This window comes from Muscardinus avellanarius (assembly GCF_963383645.1).
Source record: "Muscardinus avellanarius genome assembly, chromosome: 2".
NCBI lineage: Eukaryota > Metazoa > Chordata > Mammalia > Rodentia > Gliridae > Muscardinus > Muscardinus avellanarius.
In genome coordinates, this window is record NC_137787.1 from 186,784,690 (window position 1) to 186,804,383 (window position 19,694).

At 45.9% G+C, this 19,694-nt stretch overlaps 1 protein-coding gene across 3 annotated transcripts in view; it reads right to left on the reverse strand.

The window, feature by feature from the left end:
* Window positions 1–19,694, reverse strand: part of ABCC4 (ATP binding cassette subfamily C member 4 (PEL blood group)) — a gene marked incomplete at both ends in the record, with an annotated part of 289,171 nt that overhangs the window by 152,130 nt on the left and 117,347 nt on the right. For 2 of the 3 annotated variants that reach the window (XM_080688958.1, XM_080688956.1), the window contains 7 exons: window positions 1,496–1,642; window positions 3,520–3,596; window positions 3,992–4,029; window positions 4,389–4,529; window positions 7,193–7,402; window positions 11,814–11,910; window positions 19,576–19,662. In XM_080688958.1, coding sequence (XP_080545084.1) covers window positions 1,496–1,642; window positions 3,520–3,596; window positions 3,992–4,029; window positions 4,389–4,529; window positions 7,193–7,402; window positions 11,814–11,910; window positions 19,576–19,662 — 797 coding nt within the window. The remainder of the gene's footprint in view (window positions 1–1,495; window positions 1,643–3,519; window positions 3,597–3,991; window positions 4,030–4,388; window positions 4,530–7,192; window positions 7,403–11,813; window positions 11,911–19,575; window positions 19,663–19,694) is intronic. The other variant, XM_080688957.1, reaches the window with a different exon arrangement.

Here is a 19,694-nt window from a genome sequence, read left to right on the forward strand (position 1 = left end):
AATGTATTTTCCTGTTTAATTCTCTTAGTATTTCAATAAGATAGGCATGAATGGTAAACCTATTTCACAGGCAGGAACACTGCAGCACAGAAAAATTAAGCAACAAGCATAGGAGTAATAATGTAACTAGTAAGACTGAAAGCAAGGGAAGGTCCCTGGGCAGAGACACTCACCACTCACCACTCCACTACCAGGGACATACCCATGGAGAAGCTAATGTGGAGGAGCTCATGGTAGGCACCCAAAGCCCCCACTGTGCAACCAGAGTCTCCACTAAAACCACACATGGGGAGCCATGGGTGACGGCGCCAACGAGACAGGGAGAGAATAATTTGTTTTGTTTGTTTTAAACAAACAAATCTTAGCACTAGGTTGGTAAGGCTAGTCTTAAACCTGCAGTCTTCCTGTCTCAGCCTCCCAAGTACTAGGATTTACAAATGTGTGCCACCATGCCTGATAAAAGAAAACAATTAAAAATACAGAGTTAAACCAGGTGTGGTGGTGCAACACTGGTAATCCCCGTGCTTGGGAGGCTGAGACAGGAGGATCGCACAGGTTCGAAGTCAGCCTCCGCTGGCTTAAGAGACCCTGTTTCCAAATTTAATACACACATATATATATATATATATATAAACTAGGTCTGGGAGTGTAGCTCGGAGGTAGAAAGCCACTGGGTTCCATCCCCAGTACCACCAAAAAAATAAAAAATAAAAAATAAAAATACAGAGTTAAAATCTTTATTACCAGCCAGGCGTGGTGGTGCACGCTTGTATTCCCAGTATTTGGGAGGCTCAGACAGAAGGATCACAAGTTCTCAGCCAGCTTAGTGAGGGCCCTCTGCAACTTAGTGAGATCCTATTTCAAAATAAAAAAATAATAAATAGGAGTAGGGTTGTCGTCTGGAAGCAGAATTCCCCTAAGTTCAATCCCCAGTAGCACACACACAAAAAGAAAAAAGGAAAAGAAAAAAGAGGTGTTTGCATCTTACCAGTCTTGAGTTTCAATCAACTCTTCATTACCACTTCAGGGAACCCTCATAGTCAAGCCTGAGCAATGGGTCAGCGGCTCCAGAATGGATGGGCTTCCCAAGGAAGAAGCAAAGACACGGCTGGCCCATCTCGTGTTTGGAGAATGTTCTTTCTAAGACCCTTCCCCAACACCGTGTGAACATGACCAGCGCAACTGCTGGGCTGCATTTGAGCAGATCCCGCGTGGAGCCTGGGGTGCGCACACGCCACACGAGTGGGTTCTGCAATCACCCTGCAGAGCGAACCTTCGCTCACTGCTCCACGGACTTACCAACTGAAATAAAAGATTGTATGCGCCCAATATTTATTTTTCTCTGGTAGGAGAAAAATATAGGTGAAGCTTTTTTTTTTTTTTGAGAAAACGAATCAACAGGCACAGTAGTTCTCTCTATTTCGAAGACTGAGATGTCACCACACCCTCGATGTGTTACCAAGGCGCATTCCCTGAGAGACATGGGTTGACCTACCTATTGGATTTCTATCGAAGAACAGCACGGGAGCTCTCAGGATGGACTCAAACATTTTGTTGTGCAAATTTTGTGAAGAGTTCACAAGGACGTAGAATACCAACAGAGATCTCGCTATGCCAAAAAGAACAGTAGCGCCAGTTAAACCTGAAATAAAGAAACAGCACTCAGAGAACATGAGACTTTTTCATTTTCTTCTGCAATGCTAAAAAGCAGGTCAGATCAGGCAATCTATAAAGATGTTACTAATTTTATTCCATACAGCATCTGGATTCCACAAAAGTATAATGTATTTACAAGATACAAGGACAAAAAAGAATTAAATTGGCTCATTTTCCTCCACTGAATGGAAACTATGTGGCAGAAAAACGAGGTACGCACTCATAATAGGCTCTTCTAATTAAAGCATGAGTTCTATTAAAAACTCAGAATTATGGAAGATAATCACATATCCCAAACTTTACTATTTACAAAAAGTCTCATAGCTTAACATCGTGGTATATATTGATACCAACACGTGATATTAACAGGGAACAGGAGATATCGTTTACCTTTTCCTTGCAGAAAATGCCCAAGTAGCTTTAAAGAATTTGAAAATACCACATTAAGTTGCACATGGAAAAACTCTCAGGTAAATGAATTGCAAGAAAATATAATAATATCCTAACATAAGATAATCTAAACCGGCAACTAATCTCCTGCTAAGTATTTCATATACGCAGAAAGTATTTTTAAACAAACATAATAAGGCATGCATGAGGAGCCACCACTGCGCACATAGAAACTTAACAGCTCTCTTAACGTCGCTTTCTTTCTTTTTTTTGCAATGCTGGGGCTCGAACCCACGGCCTCTCGGATGCTAGGTGAGCTAGGTAAGTGTTCCACCACTGAGCAACATGCACGGCCCCTGCCTTCCCAGCGTCTCTTAACTCACAGTGCTGCTGCACAGACTGGGAATGACATCGGCGATAGATATTTCCCCTTCTAACGACACTTTCAGAAACTCTATTTAACTTCTGGAAGCTGCTTGCATTATTCCTCAGCTCCATCAAGAGGCCTTTTCCTGAGCGCCCATCCCACTGAATGTGTAATGGACCCATTTTCCTTTCTCCTTCAGGTCCTGAACCCCCACCCCCAATTCAGATGATAAACAGAAAATGGGTTTAGATTTCTTAGCAAGAGTTTGACACAATGAGTAGACCGAAGTTTAGTGAGTGGGTTCTTACAGAGATTGCTCCCTCTGTCTCTGAGGAAGACTTGTATGTGGGTTTCCTGTGGAAATATTTAAAATTTTAGATGAGGATTTCCTCCGAGAAGTATGTAATGCTACACATACTCTAAGCACTCCGGTGAGGACAGAGCGCGGCGTCATTATCAGTCTGGCAAGCCAAATGTTAAATTAATCACACAGTTGGGGAGGCGATAACATTGTGATCGCGAGGTAAGAGAGAGAAGGAGTTCTAATACCCAGACACTGGGCTTCTCCCTGCTCAGCGTCCCTCTTAAGTAATTAGTGAAGCCCAAGAGATGAGCGGCATGGCGTTGGGAGCTTTGCATACCTGTGAGGGAATAACGCTTTTATTTGGGGGGCCTTGCTGCCAGAGGATTCCACCCAAGTTCAATAAAAGCAAGGGTTTATTCAGACAAAATTGGAACAATCCGAACCACGGGGTGGGGATCCGTTTCTAATCCCCTTGCCCATCCATATAGTGATATAAGATTTAGCTAAAGCAACCTATTAGAATAGACAATAGCCACATATTTCCAGTGGCTGGTTTCCTGAATGCTCAATCCTAGTTTAACTTTCAAAATCCAGTACAGAGCAAATTAAGAGTCTTCATTCAACCTCTTTCTTCCAGTAGATTTTTAAAAAAATAATTATTCTAATTAATTCACGGAGTAAATGCGACTCAGACTCCTAATCTGGTAAGACATTACTGAATCACTCCTGGAAGCCCTAGTTACACAGGCTCGCTGTAAGCACCTCAGGCGCTCGTGTAAGAGACCAAACGATTCAACTTTACCTGCATAAATTCCCAAGTACCAGTTAAGATCTAGCTTCTCAGTTACATTTCCTTTCAGCATATTTTGTTTATTTGCCCTAAGAAACAGGGGAGAAAAGAAAAATATTAAGATATAGATAGAATTTAGACAAATAGGGGAAAAAAAAAGGAGAGAGAAAAGAACCTCAAGTGGGGAGAAAGGTTTTATGTGGGGAAATGATTCTCAGCGCACACAATCCTTTGTAATAGCCACCTTATAAAAATTCAATTTGAATCGTGACTTTTAGTTCTCAGTATGCAGCTGAGGCTCCAACGTGGGTAGAGACCATGATGGGTCACACTCCAGCAGCAAGAACTTTAATTTTTCTTCAGGTAACTAGGTGAGGATTAGAAGAGAAGGCTCAACAAGCCCCACCGCTCCGCCGAGCTCCGTGGAGAAGCGAGGCTTGGTACTGACTGTATAGCGCGCTACGTCAGACCAGAAATAACTCACCAGTTGGAAAGCCACCAGTCCTGGAGGACATAGGCAACCTGGAGGAGGAGAAAAACGAAAAACCGGCATTGCCGTGACTTGCCAACTCAAAACTCCGTATCACCAAAATACATAATCAAAGGAAGGGTCCAGAAGACTGAGATAGTTCTTCTGGCTGGGTGTGCACCAAGCCCAGCTTCTCAGTCAGGAAAGTGTGTACGAAACCTCAAATCCTGATCAGATGCCTTTTCCTGTAGAAGCTCCTAGGAATGCACACGGGACCCCAGTGAGATCACACACGCGGGCCCATCTGCCCCCCAGTGATTCAATGCAAACGCCCAAGGGACGGCGAAACACAGCAATCGCAGGGTAAACAGGAATGGTTACTCTCAAGGAAAAAACAAACGTCATTATTTACCTGAGCCGCCGTGTTCAGCAGAATAAGGAAAATAATCATAAACCAGGGTGCGCCAGCTACGAAGTAATTCTTGTAGGCCTTGAAACCAACTTTTCCTTCAGAACGGCTCTCCTCGGGTTGTGTTACCTGCGTATTCTCTGTCTGTGAAGGGAAAGAGGCAATAGGAGATGAAAAAAAGGACATGACACAGCACGCCAGAAAGTGCCAGAAGTTAACAACAGACCCTGTTGGCAAAGCTGTGGGAAAAGAGGGACAAATGTATGACTGGAGGGAGTCCAAAATGGCACGTTTTCCACAGAGAAGGGTGTGCGAATATCTAGCAGTATGTAAATGTCTAAATGCATTTCTCCTGAACCCAGTCAGCCTGCTTCTAGGGCTCTACAAAAAAGAAAATGGCACAGCAATAAAATAAGTAGTATTAGCCTGATACACCTGTAATCCCAGCACTTGGGAGGTCGAGACAGAAGGATCACAGGTTTAAGGCCAACCTCTGGAACTTAGTAAGACCCTATTTCAAAATAACAAATAGAAAAAGAACTGGGGGTGCAGCTAATAGTACAACACCCCTGGGGTCCCCAGTACCCCCAAACAAGCACACACACGTATGTATGTATGTATGTATATTTGTATACATATGTATAAGTATATACATGTGTGTATGTGTATACATATATATGTAGTTTGTACACATGTCATTTGTATGTGTGTGTGTGTGTATATATATATATACACACACACACATAGAGAGAGAGAGAGAGAACATTTGTACATTGTGGCATAGTTTTGCTTGAAGTACGGCATCAAGATTTTCAGCACATTCCTAACATACCCAAATTAAAGTGTAAAAACAAAAGCTTGTTCCAAAACACTGTGGGTCTAATGTGCCACTCTGGATTATTTGAAGAGGGTGTGGGGGTTAGTAGTAGAGTAAATGCCTTGGGGTCAATCCTCAGCAGTAAAAAAAACAAAAAACAAAACAAAAAAACGAGGCAGAATAGAGGCTCAAAATGTTAGTCAAATACAGTGAGTTCAAGCAGCATGTTTTGGTAACAAGAGTTTGGATAAGAAGGCGTGGTGGTTTGGAAATGCAACCCCCCCCCACCCGCCCCCGCTCATGTGTCGGCAGTGCAGCAATATCGGAATCGTGAAGGTTCCAACCTCATCAGTGCAGAACACCCACTTGATGGGGTAACAGTTTGAATGGATTTGCTGGCTGGTGCCTGAAGGGTCTCTACCTGCCCCTGCTCCCTTGTCCCGCTCTCTGCTTCCCCGGGCTCCGAGGGGAGCCGCTTTCCTTGGCCACACCCTGCTGACATGATGTTTCTTCCTTGAAGCTGCTGGTCATGAACTGAACCTCTGAAACCATGAGCCATATAAACATTTCCTTCTCTATGTTGTTCTTATCTGTTATTTTGGCCATAGTCAGTGATGAAAGCCTGAACAATACACAAGAGACAGAATATCATCTCAACCTTTTTTAAAAAAAATCGGAATCATCCAGGCTCCTGGATTTGAATAGTGAGGGCCCAAATAGCAAAGAATAAGTGTACATACAGTTGGACCTCTGCACGTACAGCTTCCATGACCACAAATTGAAAATATTCATTTTTACTGAATGTATACAAATTTATTTTTCTTATCATCATTTCCTAAACAATAAAGTATAATATCGGGGACTGGGTGTGGTGGCGCATGCTTGTAATTCCAGCATTTGGGAGGCCTGAGACAGGAGGATTACAGTTCACGGACAGCCTCAGCTACTAATTAGTGAGGCCCTTTGCAACTTAGTGAGAACTTGTTTCAAAATAAAGAATAAAAAGATAGGGCTGGGGATGTAGCTCGGAGGTAGAATGCCTCTGGGTTCCATCTCCAGTACCGCAAATAATAAATGAATAAATAAACAGTATAAGTATAATGTCTATTTACATGGCATTTATATTGTCATTAGGTAGTATCAGTAACCTAGAGATGATGTAAAGTACTCAGGAGGACGTGCACGGGTTATATGCAAATGCCATGGCATTTTCTACAAGTGACTTGAACATCGTTAGATTCCGGTGTCCGCGGGGGTCCTGGAACCAACCCCCGCCAATGCCAACGGATAGCTCTATTTTCAGAGAGCTCTAGTGCATTTCTGCCCAGAGGACTTAAAATACATTAGAGATTCATATGAACTGAGGATGCACTTGGCTCCATGCTGGCCACTGGGCACTCAAAGATGAATCAAGATGTGGCTTGAAGAATAAGAACGATAGGAACTGACTCTCAAGTGTCTGTCACATGCCAGGACTTATTACATGTTTGCACACACTACTTCTGGCCTAATACAAATCATATGGAAAAAAGGGGGATAAAGAATACCAGCAGCCACCTGCAGTGTCAGAACATTACAACAGGAAGAGTCGCTGATTTAATGTGGGCCACAGCCGGACGTGGCCTGAGGAGTTCTTCAAATGTGGCCTCTGGATTCCAAGGGAAGCCCGAGCAAGTAGGACCACAACTATGATAAATGCAAAGAGTTCCGAGGTCAATACCAGCCATATATATACCCCTTTGGAAATGACCGCAGCAAATCTCCTACTTGTCTCTAATATTCCCTACCCCACATCCAAAGGAAAGCCCCAATCGGGCGTGTTCTTCTCTGGTCTGATTTAATTCTACCGAATCTACTGGGGAGGGAAGGCCTGAGAAACACAGGATCTACTTTGGGATAAGTGAGGATGCTATCAGCGAAGTAGACCAAAGATTCACAAGGCCCCGGGAGCCATGCCCGGCAGGCATGCGGTCATGGGAGATGAACTCACCTCTGGGCCCTCTGGGGCACCGTCTTTCAAAGAGGGTCTAGAAGACTGCTGCGACCAAACGGAAGCCTCGGAGAAGGTCCGCTTCCTCAGCGTGGGTGTTCCCGGCACCGCAGACTGTTCGACGTCTTCGTTTTCCTTCTTTAACAGCGAACCAAAATCTACTCCGAATTTGAGGAACTCTGTGTAAGTTCCCTTCTGCACCACCGTACCCTAAAATAAAAACAAAGGACTTCAGAAGAATACAACTGCAGATCTCACCAAATCCTAATCAAGGCAAAGTTCACTGATCTTCAGTCACGATCATCCTGAGGTCTGGAATCCTGGTTGACAAGTCTGGTTCAACTCACCGCAACATAAAACCGAGTGTGCTGTTCTCTAACCAAATCCTATGTTAGGTGCTGGGGAATTTTTTTTAACTTTTTTAAAATAGGCTTTTATTGGTTCATTGTAGTGGCAGATCATATTGTATTTCAGAGTGACAGGGACATACATGCACAGGGCACCTGGTGAGCGTCCTTCCCCATACATGGTATTGTGATGGACTCTGGGAATTTCAGATACGCACACAACCTCAGTGGGAATGTTTCCCTCACCGATCCCCGCCCCCACCCCACATCCCCCTAGGATTTCTTCTCCATTATCTAGAATCCCCCTTGTATCCCAGACGCTCCCTAGCTTCTATATATGTGAGAGAAAAAAAAATGATCCTCCACTTTCTGGGACTGGCCAATCTCACTTAGCATAATGTTCTCTGTGTACATCCATTTTCCTGCAAATGACGTAACTTTGTTTTTCTTTGTGTATATATTCCATAATTTTATAATCCATTCATCTGTTGTTGGACACCTAGGTTGGTTCCAAGATTTGGCTGCTGTGAATTGTGCTTCTATAAACATGGATATGCATGTATCGCTCTAATAGTCTGACTTCAGTTCCTTTAGAAAGATACCCAGGAGCCAGGTGTGGTGGTACAAGCTTGTAATCCCACTACTTGGGAGGATGAGACAGGAAGATTGCAGGTTCAAAGCCAGCCTTGGCAACTTAGTGAGGCTCAGCAACCTAATGAGACCCTGCTTCTAAATAAGAAATAAAATGGGGCTGAGGCTGTAGCTTGGAGGTAGGATGTTGCTGGGCCCAATTCTCAGTACCCCCCAAAAAAGATACCCAGGAGTGGTATAGCTGGATCGTATGGTGGATCCATTTCCAGTTTTCTAAGGAATCTCCACACTGATCTTCATAGCAGCTTGACTGATTTGCATTCCCACCAGCAATGTGGGGGACATTTTTTAAAATGTGTAATCATGCATTAACAGTGGCAATCACCAACTTCAATACCATGAGCGTTTAAGAAAGCAAAAACAATATAGATGTTGGCAGGAGTATCAGTAGCCTTTTAGAGAACATGGAAACGGAAATGAGCCTCATTCAGAACAGCGTAAGGTAGGGAAGAGATTCCAGGAAAGACACCTGATTGGTAGCAAGGAAGGCATGAGCACACCTGTGTACGTTAGAATCACGCAATAGCCTCAGCCGGCCACGAGCCCCTGGTGGGACAAGGTGTGCGCTAACAAGCCCTGGACATAGGTCTATGGCTATGAGCTACATTTTCATGGTCTTAACTTCTACACCAACCCCCAAACTAAAGAAGATCCCAACTGAAAATTCCGTATTCCATGGGCCATCTTATCCCGTGGTCTGTACCCCTTCCCAAATGCACACGCTTACAAAGCTATAGAAAATAACGTGCAACAGTTTTCACTGTATGGAATTGAGACCCAGTTGATTTACTCAAAGAGCTACAAACAAAATATTAAGCAAAATCCTGGGGTAGAGAACTAATTAAAGGAGGGCAGCCCTGAGGTCAAGACGGTCCGGTGAGGGAAGGTAGGAAGGGATCCAACCTGCTCCCTCGGTCCTTGGACCCCCCCCCCCAGGTGGTCCACTGAGGCAAACCCCACGGAAACTCTGGGTTCCTTGTAACAGTCAATGACTGATGAATTAGAAAAATATTCCTGCTCTTTCCTTGTTCCACTTAGGAGGTAAAAGTCATGTGGTTCTTTAATAGAACTGCCCGGCACTGGTATTGAGAGAACTATTTCCCTGGGAAGCCAAGTACTGAGAATTTAGAGAGAGCGGAGAGGGCAGGCATCCATCTGCTACTACAGAGGGGCCAGACCGACAGCCAGGAAGGGCCCCAAGTCATCCAACGCACCCCCACAGCACGAATGGGGTTCTGCCAAGTCCTCACAATAAGCAGGAGGATGGCGACAAGGCTATTCTAACCCTCCCCCGCCATGCAAGCGCAACGTTAGTGACACACGGGGTTCGCATGCCCCCTGCACACGGAATTGTTTTCAAGTTTGAGGAAGCCGAGCTCCCTAGTCCTGGATACCAGGAAAGAGCCGACACACAGGCCTGCTTCTGAAGAGGGAGCTCTCCGGCTTTTTAAAATCCTCCTTGGAGTGGGGCTTCATTTGACAGAGCTGTCACCGACAGGCTCCTCACTCTTCCATCCTCGTGGCCCGTAAGCACGGACGAGGCACTCAGGGACTTCTGTAGAACTCTGCCATCCTCGTCCTTCCTGCTGACTGCAGCAGTGGGAAGTTTCTCCCTCTCTCCCTCTGGGAAAGGTGCGCACAGATCTTGGGAACTGAGGCTAATACTCATCATTTGCTATTTCTCTCATTTACCCAGAGACTTTGTGCGAGGGAGGGAAGGAATGCTGTGGTTTGGATATGGTTTAACTCTGGTCCCCAAGGCTTCGTTGTGTTTAAACACATAGTCCCCATGGTGCACCCGTGGGAGATGGTGGGACTTTGGGCAAGTCCCTGAGGTCATGGGGTGTGCCTTCAGAAAAAAGCGTGCGACTCAGTCTCTCTCTAACTTTCTGTGCGGCTGTGTGAACCTTCTGCCCCCCCCCCACTCCTCCTTGATGACGTGCCTGCAGCTGGAGGGGCCCTTGCCAGAACCCAGCCAAAGCAGACACCACCCTCTTGCAGCTCTAAAATTGTAAGCAGAATGAACTTTTTATCTTTATAAAATTAGGTTCCTCGGTATTCTGTTGTAGTAACGCAGAGGTGACTAATACAAAGGGGAAACATTACAACACTGGAAGGTAGAAAAGGAGTTGTTTCCAATATACATCAAGGGATTTGACAAAAGGCCTGCTGCAAAAGACAAGGGCTAATGCCAGGGTGCTGAGTCATCAAAGCAAGGCCAAGAGGAGATGCATCAAATCACCAATCATCGTGAAGCCTGAAAAGTCCTACTAACTTCTACTTCCCGGGATATGCTGGCTCTCATGGGCTGAATGATGGCTGCCAAAGGATATGCTTAAATCCTAAACTCAGGTACCCGTGAATGTGACCACATCTGAAGACAGGATCTCTGCAGATGTGATCAAATTAAAACAAGGGTCACCCTGGAAAAGGGTGTGTTCTAAGTCCAGTATGACTGATGTCCTAATAAGAACTCAGAGAGACATGGTCCTCACCATGTAACAACACAGGCAAAGCCTGAGGTGCCCCAGCTGCAAGTCAAGGAATGCTAAGGAGGAGGGAGAGACAAGGAAGGTGTCCCCCCCCAGGGCCTTTGGAGAGCACGGTCCTGCCTACGCCTTGGTTTCAAGCTTGCACCCGTACGGGGAGACCAGGACTTTCCTGCTGGTTGAAGTCATCTGTTTTGTAGTACTTTGTTCTGAGGGTCCTAGCAAATTAAAAAGACATCTAATCGGTGTAGTCCCTCCAGCAAATGTCAAGAGGGATCTTTTAAAGTCACAAATCTGACCAAGCCAATCCCCTACTCTGGGAGGAAAGGCAGCTTCTAGCCCAGTTGCAGTCAATCCACGCCCTCCCTGGCCCACTCAGCCCCATCCTGGGGCCTCCAGCTGTTCCTGAAAACATGCCAGGTGACTTCCTTCCTCAGGACCATGCCACTGGTCCTCAGCCTCAGATGATCCAGAACAGTGGCAGCATGGCCAGCACCTTCAGGTCACCACGAGGCGGCCCCACTCCTTGACGTCCGTCATCACATACAGCCCAGGGGAGAACGGAGGCCCACGATGACGAGGGATTCATCTCACATGCTGTCGTGAGGGCTGTCACAGCAATCAGTCAAAAGAACCTGTGTCCTAAGACTAGCAGGGGGCTGTACCAGGGAGGTGGGTGCTTGGAGCAGTGACCCAACCATGTTGTTCTTATCAGTGGATCATGCTCTCTGGGAAAACTGGGTAACAATGCGAACACCTGTGTCTTAACATCTGTAATTTCGAAATGATCTGCTTTGACTTAAGTCATCGAGAAAAGTCAATGAAAACTTCTAAAGAAATGAGCATCATTATTATCCTGAACAATTTCGCTAGGATAATAATAATCACAATTGTGATTCAGTAAATTGTTTGGGGTGGCAATTCGATATACTTTAGGATAATATGATTGAAAATATAATAGTGACTTTTCTACAGGTCCTTCGAATTTATCCTCAAAGATGTGAGCCCGAGCTGTAGGAAAGGGGTGTGAAATGGAGGAAGGAGAGGAGTTCCCCATGAGGCTCAAGGAGGGTAACCTGCCTCCTTCCACACCTGAGCACTAGCGAGTTCAGCAGATGTCTAGGAATTACTTACATCTTTCAATATCAGAATATGGCTTGCAGCTTTAAGGTACTGCAACTGATGAGTCACTAAAATTGTGATCTTCTCGTGCAGAGTTTGGCAAATGCACCTATAAATGTAAATGGTACAGCATGAAAAACACATCGGGGGAGGGGCTCCAACTGGAAAAAGGAACACACGTCTCAAGCAGTAACAAGACAGCGACAGCAGAGCATTCGACTCTCGTGGCTCCAGCACGCATGCAAATACAAAACAAACACAAACACAGACACGAAGCCAGGAGGCCAGCGAGGGAGTGATCAGGAGCAGGAAATCTAAGCTTTGCTCTGACTAAGAAACTCTAACAAGCAGTGCAGCCAAGGAGGCAGTGGCTGCTAAGATTGTCTTTTTTCCTAAAGCTCAGTTTAACAATTACTTACATATTTCAGGATAAAAACAATTGCACAATACTGAGATTCCCAAACCAACTTAACTTATACACTACTGTGTGTGTGTGTGTGTGTGTGTGTGTGTGTGTGTGTGTGTGTGTGTGTGTGTGGCACTAGGAGGGATTGAATCCAGAGGCGTTCTCCCTCTGAGCTAGTCCCACCCAGCCCTATTTTATTTTGAAACAGGGTCTCACTAGGTTACTGAGGGCCTCAAACCTGCACTCCTCCTGCCTCAGCCTCCCAAGTGCTGGGATTTCAGGTGGGTCCCACCACCCCAGGCTAAATAGTACTGTTTTTATTACTACGTAGGAATGAGGGAGAGACCAAGGTCATAAAAAATGTGGATACTTCCCTCAGACTGTTTTCTAGGCGATTCTTTATGAGGTGCACATTAACTCATATTTCTTAAGTTTTAAGAGTCTCAGTAACCTTTGCCACAGTGTATTTTCTAGAACCTTCTTCCCATGTAATAGTAAATATAAAAATGAATGCTATAATCAGACAACCAGTCTCCACAACATTCCCAGTCCCATTCCAGAAGCAAATGTTTCTCTTTTTTTTTTCTTGCCCCAAGAACTGGGGATTGAACCTAGGGACATTCTACCTTGCTATTTATAAAAATACCAGCCCTATTTTTTTTATTTATTTATTTTTTTTTTGGAACAGGGTCTCACTAAATTGCAGAGAGCCTCGATAAGTTGCTGAGGCTGCCCACGCACCTGCGACCCTCCTGTCTCAGCCTCCAAGTACTGGGTATACAGACAGGCATGTGCCACCAGACCAGGCTATTCATTTTACTTTGAAACAGGGTCTCACTAAGTCTCTGAGGCTGACCTTGAACCTTTGGTCTTTTTGTATTATCTACCTCCCAAGTACAGAGGTGTACCACCATGCCCAGCTAAATGTTTCTTTTGTTAGAATAACAATTTTCCAAATATGAAACGAAAGAAGAGACTCCAACCGGTCCAAATCACAGTGGAAGTCGGCCTGTGGCTCAGATGCGAGGGTCCCTGCATTTTAGGCACAGACACTGGGGGCTCAGGCACAGCCCCATCTTCAGATAAGTGAAACGGGCCCATGGACTCCGGGCAGGGCTGCTGGCAGGTACCTGGGTTGGCAAGTCCCTGCACCAAGCAAACAAACGTGAGCAATGTAGGCTACGACGCAACTCCCGGAGAAACACGGAACGAAGCCCTGCACACCCTGCTCTCGTTTTACCAGCCAGCAAACCTCCAGGAAACTCAGCTTCTTCTCTTCCTCTAAGAACCGGGCTGATGTCAACTCAAGTCAAGATCTAAGAAATCAAAGGCCTGAAATGTAAGACGCTCAGCAAATGTTTCCACCTCTACCCTTCCCCAGCCATCCACGGGCTCACAACCCAGGACTGAAGAGGCATAAAGAAAAGGTGCTTTGGGACCTGGGTCTGTGATCAGAACCAGGATGCCGGATTAAATTAATCCAGGACTCATTTTTCCCTTTTTACATGTCTTAGTTTGGTTTATTTCATACCTAAGTCTCTCCATCTTCTAAAGCCCTCTCCAGGTGTAGTACTTGAGCTCCTAATGAAATTTTTTCTCCTTAAAAATTACCTGCCATCCAGGCTTGGTGGCACGCACTTGTAATCTCAGCATTCGGGAGGCTGAGACAAGAGGATCATGGTTCTTTGACAGCCTCGGCTACTTAGTGAGGCCCTTTGCAACTCAGTGAGACCCTTTTTCAAAAATACGGAATTAAAAAAAAATAGGGCTAGGGTTGTAGCTCGGATGTAAAATGCCTCTGGGTTCCATCCCCAATACCGTTAAAAAAAAATATATATATATATATATAATCTGCCATTCATCCTTTTATATAAACATCTGAAGGGAGATGTTAACAATAAAATCTGATAGGCTACTATACCCAAGAAGGCCCAGGTCAAAGGTCTAAAAATGTTTTGCTGGTGGGCGTGGTGGCTCGTGCCTGTGCCCCATTACTTGGGTGGGAGGATCGGATCGCAGGTTCACAGCCAGCCTCAGCAACCTCGTGAGGCCCTTTACAACTTAGTAAGACCCTGTTTCAAAATAAAAAAATAAGCCGGGTATAGTGCTGCACATTTGTAATCCCAGGATTTAGGAGGCTGAGACAAGAGGATCATAGGTTCGTGGCCAGCTTCAACGACTTACTAAGGCCTTCTGCAAAATTAAAAAAAATTAAAAATTTAAAAACTTTAAAAAATAGGGCTGGAGTGAAACTCAGAGATAAAATACTCCTGGGTTCAATCCCCACTACTATAATAGATGATAGATAGATAGATAGATAGATAGATAGCTGGGTATGCAGCTCAGAGGTAAAATGCCCTGGTTTCAATTCCCAGTGTCAATAAATAAATAATACATACATAATTAAATTTTTTTCTCTGTAACATCTCCCATCACAATGTCAATAATTACAATATTATTGTAATTATTGACCTTAAAAGTTTCCTAAATTAGGTGAGTTTATTTTTCAAAATCTCCAGAAAAGTGCTTTCCAAATTTTGAAGAGTAAAAAATGTCCCAATCATGATATAAAAAAAAATATTAAGAGACAGGTCTCACTAGGATGCCTATGCTGGCTCCAAGTCTCAGACTCAAAGAACTCTCCTGCCTCAGCCTCCTGTGTAGTTAGGACCGCAGGTGCACACGGCCATGCCTGGCCGTGCCATAGAAATACTGACTGGTTCATCAACAAGCCATTTAATTCTTATCCTATCCAAGGCCTGTGAAGGGCCGACACTCATCACAGCGGAGGGACACAAACAAGAAAGACAGAACTATAGTCTGATGTGTTTGGTCAGCAGACACTCGCTGAGCAGCTCCATGCTGCTGGGCACAGTTCTGAGTGCTGAGGATACGCCCCCTGGTCAAGTGAACAGAGGACACCGGGCATCAGGCAGAGGAGACGCGCTAACGTGAACACAGAAGGCGTCACTGGGTCGTGATGGGAGCCATGGAGAGAGCATGGTTGGAGGCTGCTATTTGAGAGGGAGGGGTCAGGAAAGGGCTCTCTGCAAGGAGATTGAGGACACAGGAGACCACCTGGGGAGGGGAAGGGGCAGAAGGTGCAACACTGGGGGTACCGCCATGCACTCGTGGGGTGCAGGGAGAGCAAGGGCAGGGAAGTGGTCCCGAACCACCCACCCAGGGCTGTGTGCAGACAGGAAGAGCACACTGCCCACTGGAGGGGCAGGAGGGAAAGGCAGCGGGCTCTAGTCCTTCCTACATCCTCACAGGGTGCCCAGCTCCAGGACAGAAGAACAACACTGCACAGACAGACAGCTATGAGAAAACGCACGCCTTACTCAGAGACTCCACATGAAGTGACGTGGCGGGAGTTCTGGTCTGTGTGTGGAAGGCCTAGGAAGGGGAAGGGGCAGATTGCAGAGATCCCCTAATTGTAAAGAGCCAGTCCAGGACTTCTAAGAGCACCCTGAAGGTGCGGGGCATCTACGGAGGGCTGAACCAGGGAGGGTGCAACGATCTGAATGTATCTGTCTCTTTCCAAGTTCATATGCTAAAACCTAATCACTAATGCCGTGCTCTTAGGAAATGGGGCATTTCCGTAGGAATCAGCCCTCAAAGATGGGATTACTGTCCTTATAAAAGGGGCCTGAGGGATTTGCCATGCCCCTTCAACCATGGAGAGGAGGAAGCAAGAAGACAGCTGTCTCCAGACATCAGGGTGGAGCCCTCATCAGACACCAGACCTGCTGGCACCTTCATCTTGGACTTCCGGCCTCCAGGACTAGGACAAATAACTTTCTGTTGTTTATAAGCCACCCAGTTTATGGTATTTTTGTCACAGCAGCACAAACAGACTAAGATAAGTAGGTAGGTAGCAACATGGATATCCAATTAGGACAGTCCCAAAGAACTGATCATGGAGGAGGCAGAGGCCTGTGCATGTAAGAACGGCAAGCGACCAGATGAGCAGCAGTTAATCTAAGCGCCCCTAACCTTCCATAGGGGATAGAATCCACTTCCGGTTCACGACACAGAGTTGCAAACCTTAATACCTCGGAATGTGTCCTCCTGACTGAAGTAAAACTGTTAATGGCAAACAGAAGTGTAACTCATTCACTTTTAATACAAAACACTTCACATTTCTAAGCTCCCGACACAACCGCCATCTTTCAGGGCATATTGTTCAATCCAATTTTCTAACTCGTTGAGAACATTCTCCAGTTGCTGCTGAGTGATTTCCTAAATTGCATTCGTGCGCCCTGCTCTAAGTTTCCCCAAAGGATGTGGTTCTGATTAGCAAACAACAATTTTAACAAGCTTGCGTCTATCAAGTGTATATCCAAAGTCATTTAACCTTAAAGGCGCAAGAGGACTTTATAAACACCTCTGCGTTCAAAGGGAAATTTGGGGGAGCTCTTGTGTGATGCATACTGATACTTAGCAATTAAAACACATCCTCGCTACTCCCGAGAGAGACTTCCGTGCCATGTCCCACCAGAAACTGCTCTTCAGGTAGTGGGGAAGTTGAGTGGACCCAGGCCAGGTTCCTACACGTGACAACAAGTCACAGTCAGGAGTAGGCAGGGGAGGAAGGGCAGACTGGAGCGCTGGGGCCGGCGCCAAGCGCCAGCTGCTCCTGCTTTTTGCATTCTGAGACTCTCAACACTGCGGTGCCCTTTTTTCTATTGTGATAAAATAAACGTAACATAAAATTTACCATTTTAACCATCTTTAAGTAGGTAATTCAGTGGCATGAAGTATATTCATGTGGTTGCAGCACCATCAACACCATCCACTTCCAAAATTTTTTTCCATAATCCTAATAGCAGGCACTTTTTATACCCTCATCTGGTGGGAAACATTCAGCAACCCTCGCCCCAGGCCCAGAATCCCATGCTCAGGGGATGACCTCGCAGCCTAAGACCCAGAGCCTGTAGCTGTATTATTCTCAGTCTATTTGCAACTCTTTCTTGTCTTTGCTATGTACAGACTGAACTTTTCACCTGCCCCTCAGTTTTGTATACTGAAGCCCAACCAAGGTAACTTATAGCTTGGAGACAGGGCCTTTTAAGGAAAAAAATCAAGTTAAAGTGAGTCGGTGAGGACGGGTCCTCATCCAACCTGACGGGTATCGTCATAAAAAGGGGAAACACGATGCAGATACACACAGAGGAAAACAACGGAGGCAGAGGAGGCAGCTATGAGCAAGCCTAGCAGAAGACACCCTGGCCGCACCCTTCCAGCCCCCAAAACCGTGAGAACAAATGTCTGCTATTTAAGCCTCCCGATCTGAGGCATTTTGTTGCAGTCTGCATCTCCAGACACCTTTCGCACCGTGTGACCTACATCCCCGCTCGATGGAGACTTGCCTGCTTGCTGCTCTTTTCTTGTATCTTGTTTGCTCCTGATTCTATCGCTCTGCTTTTACTATTCCTTTTACCAACAGGAATCAAATCTAATTCTCGGCCTCTCCAGTGCTCCGCCCCAGCCAGGAGAACAGGCCACTTTCTGCCAAGGCCAGCCTGCAGGCAGCCTCTGGTTCTCAGCTGACACCTATGGCTGCCTACCTCTTCTCCAGTTTAGCGCCGACAGACCTACATAGAAACTCTCTTAAGCCTTGAGTGTGTTGAACTGCCCCCATGAGTTTGTCTTGAAAAATTACACGTAGAGCCGGGTGTGGTGGTGCACGCCTAAAATCCCAGTACTTGGGAGGTAGAGAGAGGATCCCAAGTTTGAGGTCAGCCGGGGCAACTTAGCAAGACCTGGACTCAAAAAAGTGTTAAAAGGGCCAGGTCAAGCTCAGCAGTAGAGCACCTCTAGGCTCAATCCCCAGTAGCACAAAATACATTAATAAAAATAAATGATTAAATTTCACATAGAAACAAATGAGGAAGGAATGAGATCTAAAGTTCTCTCTCTGCCTGGCACAGCCCACTGTATGATGTCAGCGCCTCCGTGGCTGAACCTCTCCCTGTCCCCTTCCTGACAAACTAGGATGTGTCCTGTCACATCTGTCAGAGCCTCTCTCAGTGTGCGCCAACGACTTCCACCAGCTTGGGTGATCGGCAAACAGGAAACTAACTGGAGGGATAAGGGGAGCACAGAGGGACAAGTCTGGGTGCTGTTTTGGCAAGACCTGGTCCACAACTTTCTTTTTTTTCTTTTGTGGTGATGGAACCCAGGGGCATTCTACCTCCAGGCTACACCCCCAGCCCTAATTGTTATTTATTTTGAAACAGGGTCTCACTGAGTTGCAAATGGCCTCACTAAGTAGCTGAGGCTGTCTGTGAAGCGCAATCCTCCAGTCTCTACCTCCCAAATGCTGGGATTACAGGTGTGCGCAACCACACCTGGCTCAGTCCATGGCCTTTAGAAAAGGCCAGTCTGGAATACACAGGAAGTGTCCGTCTGCGTATGTTACACATGCAAAAGACTCCAGTTTTCTCTCCTTCTTCCTCGCTGGCTCAGTGAGAACCAAAGAGAAGCTACACCAAGGCCAAGTGGGAGTGAGGAGAGAGATGCCGGACGCCCTGCCGCAGAGGCACGCCAACCCCTATCCCCTCTGCAGCCGCGGGCCTCAAGTGCTCATCCTAGGAAGCTCCATGGAGCAACACTAAACCCTGGGAGCCACACTGATGGGGACAATCATTCTTGCATTTTGCCCTTTACTCATTATTTCCAAATGCATAGATTTAGAAGCATAAGCCAACAAGGACTTCCCACAGAAGCTCCACGTTGGTAGAGAAAACCTCATTGCTCATGTGAAAATACATAGGATGGAAGAAAAGAACTGAGAGCCCAGTGCCGAGCTGCCCAGTCTCGCCCTTCAGTTTAAAAACTGTGCATCGAGCTAGGCCTGGTGGCTCACACTTGTAATCCCAGTACGTGGGAAGCTGAGACAGGAGGATTGCAGGTTTGCAACCAGCCTCTGCAACTTAGTGAGGCCCTCTGCAATTTGGTAAGACCCTGTTTCAAAAAAAAAAAAAATAAGATAGGGCTGAGAGTGTAGCTCAGAGTTAGAATGACCTTGGGTTCAATCTCTAGTACCACTAAATACATACATACATACATACATACATACAAGCAAAAATTGCACATCTCATTGGGGTCTGGATTCACAGAAAAACATCTATTTTTAGCTCCTTTCACTTCAACACAATATTATTACCTTCCGTGTTTCCCTTCTCTGACCTCATATTTGTGCAAAATTCTTCTTTTAACGTGGATCTTCTGTGAGGTGGGGTTGGGGAAAGAGAAGAAGGACACAGAACAGGGCAAGCGGACCCTCCTGAAGCTACCAGGTCTTTCCTGACCCCACTCTAAGGGCTCCTGAAGGCAGAGATGACAGAAACCCAGCGAACTCACAGCTGGAACAGGTGCTTGCCGACCTCGGCATCCACCGCACTGAGTGGGTCATCCAGAAGGTAGATGTCAGCATCTTGGTAGACTGCCCTAAAAAATGGAAAAAGGTGTCAGGAGCAAGA